This window comes from Notolepis coatsorum (genome assembly GCF_963971535.1).
Source record: "Notolepis coatsorum genome assembly, chromosome: 3".
Taxonomy (NCBI): domain Eukaryota; kingdom Metazoa; phylum Chordata; class Actinopteri; order Aulopiformes; family Paralepididae; genus Notolepis; species Notolepis coatsorum.
Genome location: NC_140167.1, coordinates 6,479,510 through 6,487,009, shown reverse-complemented (window position 1 = coordinate 6,487,009; position 7,500 = coordinate 6,479,510). Strand labels below are relative to the sequence as shown.

General features: G+C 48.2%; 1 protein-coding gene across 1 annotated transcript in view; it reads right to left on the bottom strand.

Moving 5' to 3' along the window:
* gabra2a (gamma-aminobutyric acid type A receptor subunit alpha2a) overlaps positions 1 to 5,346 on the bottom strand; it is a gene marked incomplete at both ends in the record, with an annotated part of 35,976 nt that extends 30,630 nt beyond the window's left edge. The window contains 2 exon segments of the mRNA XM_084309804.1: positions 5,191 to 5,330; positions 5,332 to 5,346. Of these exon segments, the coding sequence (XP_084165930.1) occupies positions 5,191 to 5,330; positions 5,332 to 5,346 (155 nt within the window).
* Positions 5,347 to 7,500: the final 2,154 nt, after the last annotated feature.

Here is a 7,500-nt window from a genome sequence, read left to right as displayed (position 1 = left end):
TAATAATAATAATAATAATAATAATAATAATAATAATAATAATAATAATAATAATAATAATAATAATAATAATAATAATAATAATAATAATAATAATAATAATAATAATAATAATAATATGAATATGAATATGAATATGAATAATAATAATAATAATAATATGAATAATAATAATAATAATAATAATAATAATATGAATAATAATAATAATATGAATAATAATAATAATAATATTATGAATAATAATAAAGCTCAAAGTGCTTCACAGTAATACTGCCTGAATACGACTGAGTATGTTTTTTGGATAACAAGTGGCGACAGCTAACTGTGACCTTTAAACATGTCTGCCACGCGTGACAGAATCTAACTGTTTAGGCAGAGCTGCCAACTCACGCATGAAGCGCAAGACTCGTGTGGATGACCCTCGTCACTTGTTTCTCACTGGCAAATCAAAACAAATGAATCAATACAAAATATATAGATTTATTTAAGTTAAAGGTGCTAGATAACACTCCACTAGATGTCGCACTAGAGCACCAGCTTTATCCAATCAAAAATATTTATCCAATCAGGCGCATTCCATGTGGGGAAATGGGAAGTAGGGAGGGGATACATGCACGCAACAATCGCAACATGTAAACAACATTCATTTTGGACCCACGCATTATTTTTAAATGATAAATTCATTCATCACTAATGCTTTTGTTACGCATATTTCTAAAAGCTCTGTGGATATATATATATATATATATTTAAAATTATTACTCTACATACAAATTTTATCTATAGCAGTATCGGTATATTATATATCCGCTTCTTGCATTCATCAGCACTTGATTCTGAGCACACATAGCCCAGCCACACATAGCCCAGCCACACATAGCCCAGCCACACATAGCCCAGCCACACATAGCCACACATAGCCACACATAGCCCAGCCACACATAGCCACACATAGCCACACATAGCCACACATAGCCACACATAGCCACACATAGCCACACATAGCCCAGCCACACATAGCCACACATAGCCACACATAGCCCAGCCACACATAGCCCAGCCACACATAGCCACACATAGCCACACATAGCCCAGCCACACATAGCCCAGCCACACATAGCCACACATAGCCACACATAGCCACACATAGCCACACATAGCCCAGCCACACATAGCCACACATAGCCACACATAGCCCAGCCACACATAGCCCAGCCACACATAGCCACACATAGCCCAGCCACACATAGCCACACATAGCCCAGCCACACATAGCCACACATAGCCCAGCCACACATAGCCACACATAGCCCAGCCACACATAGCCCAGCCACACATAGCCACACATAGCCACACATAGCCCAGCCACACATAGCCCAGCCACACATAGCCACACATAGCCACACATAGCCCAGCCACACATAGCCCAGCCACACATAGCCACACATAGCCCAGCCACACATAGCCACACATAGCCCAGCCACACATAGCCACACATAGCCCAGCCACACATAGCCACACATAGCCCAGCCACACATAGCCCAGCCACACATAGCCACACATAGCCCAGCCACACATAGCCCAGCCACACATAGCCACACATAGCCCAGCCACACATAGCCACACATAGCCCAGCCACACATAGCCACACATAGCCCAGCCACACATAGCCACACATAGCCACACATAGCCACACATAGCCCAGCCACACATAGCCACACATAGCCCAGCCACACATAGCCACACATAGCCACACATAGCCACACATAGCCACACATAGCCACACATAGCCACACATAGCCCAGCCACACATAGCCACACATAGCCACACATAGCCACACATAGCCCAGCCACACATAGCCACACATAGCCACACATAGCCCAGCCACACATAGCCACACATAGCCACACATAGCCCAGCCACACATAGCCCAGCCACACATAGCCACACATAGCCCAGCCACACATAGCCCAGCCACACATAGCCCAGCCACACATAGCCCAGCCACACATAGCCACACATAGCCCAGCCACACATAGCCCAGCCACACATAGCCACACATAGCCCAGCCACACATAGCCACACATAGCCCAGCCACACATAGCCCAGCCACACATAGCCACACATAGCCCAGCCACACATAGCCCAGCCACACATAGCCCAGCCACACATAGCCACACATAGCCCAGCCACACATAGCCCAGCCACACATAGCCCAGCCACACATAGCCACACATAGCCCAGCCACACATAGCCACACATAGCCCAGCCACACATAGCCACACATAGCCCAGCCACACATAGCCACACATAGCCCAGTCACTAGGGGTGTAACAATGCATGCATGCCGCTCTGTCTTGGCTTAGAGTGGATCAGAGGCTGGCATCATGCAGCCTTGTAAAATGTTTGTTTAATATTTATAAAATTGGTAAACCTAAGTCTTTGTGGTTAGAACTACAACCCACCAATACTAGACATGGCTATGTCACCACCAGACGCGCAGTGGGTCTTTATCTTACTCTACCTCTACCAAGAACAAATACACTTAGGAGAACCGTAACGTGTAGAGCTGCTGCAAACTGGAATTGTATAGCTGTGAAGATAAAGCTGATCAGCAACAAATGTACTTTTAAGAAAAAGTTGAAGGATGCTGTTATGAATAATGAAATACAGTTGAGTTACTGATTTATTTAGTTAGTATTGTTAGTTTAGTTAGTTAGTTTAGTTAGTATTGTATTTGTGGTTGGAGCCTTTGTGTGTTTTTTTTGTGAGATTTTGAAGATGTTGAGAATGTGCTTAGGCTAAGGTGTTTCTTATGTTTCTTTTAGTTTTTTTGTTACTGTAATGTAATGTACTGTAATGTTGTAGGTTGTGTGTTAGGACCCCAGGAAGAATAGTCTTTCACCCATGGGTGTAGACTAATGGGGATCCATATAATAAACAAATAAACAAATGCATCGCAATGCATCGATCCTAAGGTCGAATCGAATCGCATCGAATCAAATCATGGTCAAATGAAGAGATTTCTTGATGTATTGAATCGTTGTGCGGTTTTTTAGCATTTTTACAGCTTTATTGGTCACGCAGGACCGACAGAGGAGAGGGCGAACGGGAGGAGAGGTGGGGAGGACATGCGACAAATAACGACGGGAGCTGGGATCGAACCCGGGTCGGCCTCGTAGGTGAGCAAGGCACTATGGTATGCGCCACGAGGGCGCCCCACACCCCTACTATTGACCTTTATTACATGGCGTTTTAACATTCGTCAAAATGCTTGATTGTGATTGGTCAATAGCGTTCGGTTGCCCCTAACAGCGGTAAATTATTTCTCGATAATTCACCGCTGCTACGGGCAACGCGCAATAATGACCGCTGTTAGGGGCAACAGATCGCTATTGACCAATCACAATCAAGCATTTTGATCGCAGTCACGAAAGCTAAGCTTTACCATTATGCACAGCTGCACTACATCAGGTGCAATCAAGTCCACACACCTGCCGGCGATGACAGAGGAGCAACAGAACAACTGCGTCTGCATTTGATCTCGTCTTGTCGATGATGTAAAATGAATTAGGTATATTGTTAGTAAGTTAGCCCTGTAATAAGCGGGATAATGTATAGCTATACTCGGTCATTGTCGCAAAATAATTGACCTTCACTGCGTTTAGAACACCTCGGCTACGCCTCTGTGTTCCAGAATGCCGTGTCGGTCAATTATTTTGCAACAATGACCTCGTAGCTATACATTATCCCTTACATAGTCCATTCATGCTGAGTGAATCAGTTCCCCCAGCCACATTTGTGTATTCAAATTTATTCTGGGAATTAAAGGTCCCCTATTGTAAAAATGGCATTTTCCAGTGTTTTGCATTGTTTTCAAGCAATGTGGGGTTGTACCAACACTGACCAAATTTGAAATCTGTGCCAAGTCCCGTTTTTCTGCAGTTAAGCTGAGACAATAACGCCCCCCCCACTAAACCAAGCCTGACTCGCTCGCTGTAGTGAATAGGTGCCGATCTGCCACCGCCCGCCCCCACAATCAACTGTGATACGTTGAAATGATGAGCAAAACGGCAGCGAGTGGAAATAATGCGGAAGCGGTTTCCACGGCAGAGTTGCCACCTTCAGCTGTTCCACTGTCCGCACTTTGTCAAAAGTGTTCGACGGCATTATAGCTCCAGAGTGCTTTGGTCGAAATAAATCCCAGCTTTCCCCCCCGCGCTGTTTCTATATGTGCAGTGAAAACCCAAATGCTTCTAACAAGCTTTACAATGCATCCTCGCTATTGCTGATGCCCACTAACGTTAGCCGCTAGCTAGCCAACCCAGTCGCGTCAATACTTTTACCAACGGATTTCCAGTTCCGCGTGCGCGTTCTGCGATCTGATTGGCCACTGACGTTTCTGGTCGTGTGACATGTGCGGCCAATCGTGTGACGCCTGTTTCTTTCACCGGTTAAGCTTAGGCGACTCTTTCGAAGTTGGTTAAGGTTAGAGTTTGTCTTAGAGCAGGGCGATAGAACGCCAGCCCTGATTCCAAACTCTAACCTTAACCAACTTCGAAAGAGTCGCCTAAGCTTAACCAGTGATAAACTATAGGCGTTAGGTAGTTTGCATGCCGTTCGAGGCGGAAATGGGCAAAGACACAGGCGTCACGCGATTGGGCGCACATGTCACATGACCAGAAACGTCAGTGGCCAATCAGATTGCACCAGAAACGTCAGTGGCCAATCAGATCGCAGAACGCGAACGCGGAACTGGAAATCCGTTGGTAAAAAAATAGACGCAACATTCCTGATGCCCACTAACGTTAGCCGCTAGCTCGCCCACCCAGTCACACAGACAGAGAAGACAGACAGCAGCTCCACCAGTAGGAGACGCCCACTCCCCACCTCATGGTGTAGAGCAGCTCCACTAGTAGAAGACGCCCCCCACCCACCTCATGGTGTAGAGAGGCAGCTCCACTAGTAGAAGACGCCCACCACCCACCTCATGGTGTAGAGAGGCAGCTCCACTAGTAGAAGACGCCCCACCACCCACCTCATGGTGTAGAGCAGCTCCACTAGTAGAAGACGCCCACCACCCACCTCATGGTGTAGAGCAGCAGCTCCACTAGTAGAAGACGCCCCACCACCCACCTCATGGTGTAGAGCAGCAGCTCCACTAGTAGAAGACGCCCACCACCCACCTCATGGTGTAGAGCAGCGTGCCGTTATCCATGATGCGCAGCAGCTTGTTGGGCATGGTCATGTTGTGCGCCACGGACTTCTTGCCGTTGTGGAAGAAGGTGTCGGGCGTCCAGATCTTACTGGCCATCAGGTTGTTGAGGCCGCAGGATGTTCATGGGGCCGTGGAACTTCAGACGCTCGTCCTTCCAGCTCTGACGGAAGAACACGTCCACCGTGTACTCCTGAGGGAGGGGGGGGGGAGGGGGGGAGGGGGGAGGGGGGGGGAGGGGGGAGGGGGGGAGAGAGAGAGGGGGGAGGAGAGAGGGGGGAGGGGGGAGAGAGGGGGGGGGGAGAGAGAGAGAGATGGGGGGAGAGGGAGAGAGAGAGGGGGGGAGGGGGGAGGGTAGAGGGGGGGGGGAGAGAGGGGGAGAGGGAGAGAGAGGGGGGGGAGAGAGGGGGGGAGAGGGAGAGGGGGGAGAGGGGGGGGAGAAGGGGGGAGAGAGAGAGAGATGGGGGAGAGAGAGAGAGAGGGGGGAGAGGGGGGGAGAGAGAGGGGGGGAGAGGGAGAGAGAGGGGGGAGAGAGAGGGGGAGGGGGGAGAGGGAGAAGGGGGGAGGGGGGAGAGAGAGATGGGGGAGAGGGAGAGAGAGAGGGGGGAGAGGAGGGAGAGAGAGGGGGGAGAGGGAGAGAGAGGGGGGAGAGAGAGGGAGAGGGGGAGAGAGAGAGAGGGAGGGAGAGAGAGAGAGATGGGGGGGAGAGAGAGAGGGGGGAGAGGGAGAGAGAGAGGGGGGGAGAGAGAGGGGAGAGAGAGGGGGGAGAGAGAGAGGGAGAGGGGAGAGAGAGAGAGGGAGGGAGAGAGAGAGAGATGGGGGAGAGAGAGAGGGGGGTGAGAGAGAGGGGGGGAGAGGGAGAGAGAGAGGGGGTGAGAGAGAGGGGAGAGAGAGAGGGAGAGAGAGAGGGAGAGAGAGAGGGGGGAGTGAGAGGGAGAGAGAGAGGGAGAGGGAGAGGGAGAGAGAGGGAAAGAGAGAGAGGGAGAGAGATAATAAAAATGAAAATGATATAAAAATTAAGAAAGACATTGACACGGTACAGACTGAGTGGACACAGCCTGGCCATAGAACCAGGCCGTCACAGGCAGGACCGGCTGCTGCCCAGAGAGGCCAGGCTGTGTTCACTTTGTCATCAGGGGATGTTGAGACAGAATCTCACTTCCTACTACGCTGTGAGAAATACAAGGATCTAAGAGAGGTTTTCTTTGATCAACCCTAACCCTGATCATCAAAGGCTGTTATATATATATATATATGTGGGGAGAAAAGTCAGTGTGCAGTATTAGCTGCAAAATATATATTGTTGTCATACAATAAGAGAACAAGCTCTGTAAATACATGTATCTGGGTGGCTACATCTGTAAAACGTATTACCCGATTGAATGATTATTTTGTAATTGAATGAGTTTCTGTTGAATATTTTACTGTTATTGGTAATGTTATGGTATTTTTGATTGCTTATATATGTTATTGTTTGTATGTTGGACTTGCTTTGGCAATAAGTACTTTGATATTTCATGCCAATAAAGCCTATTTTGAATTTTAATTTGAGAGAAAGAGAGAGAGTGAGACACATATATATATAGAGAGAGAGAGAGATAGAGAGAGAGAGTGAGACATATTATATATATATAATACATATATAGAGAGAGAGAGAGAGAGAGAGAGAGAGAGAGAGAGAGAGAGAGACAGAGAGAGAGAGAGAGAGAGAGAGAGACAGAGAGAGAGAGAGAGAGAGAGAGAGAGAGAGAGAGAGAGAGAGAGAGAGAGCGAGAGAGAGAGAGAGAGAGAGGGGGGGGGGGAGCTTGTCTTGGTGTCTCTTTCACACTGCAATGGATTCCTGTCACTGTTGATTACAGTAAAGTACGGGAAGGAAAAACATTTCTCCATGTATCTGTAACCGAGGCGACGGGCTGTCAGCGAGCCATCATTTCTATTAGGATGGAGAGCAGCCTTCATGTGTGTGTCGTGCCTTTGCTGCCGACGTTAGAGAGGAAAGTGTCGTTTTCTCCTACTGTAATCTATACCGTCAGTGTCAGGAGTCCATCGATGCGTGGGAGACAAATTTACTTTATTGACGACCGTCACGCTGTTTGTTTATTTCTCTGTGAGCCTCTTGCAGTGAGCCAGGGAGCCAGGGGTCTGACCATGTGACAGAGAGGCTGCCGTCCGGCCAATAGGAGCCTGAGCTGGTGCCACGGCAGGAAGGAGAGCAGCCCCGGTCATGGTGGCTTGTTTTCACACGTTAGAGCTGCATTTATGTATAAGTCCTGTGGGAATA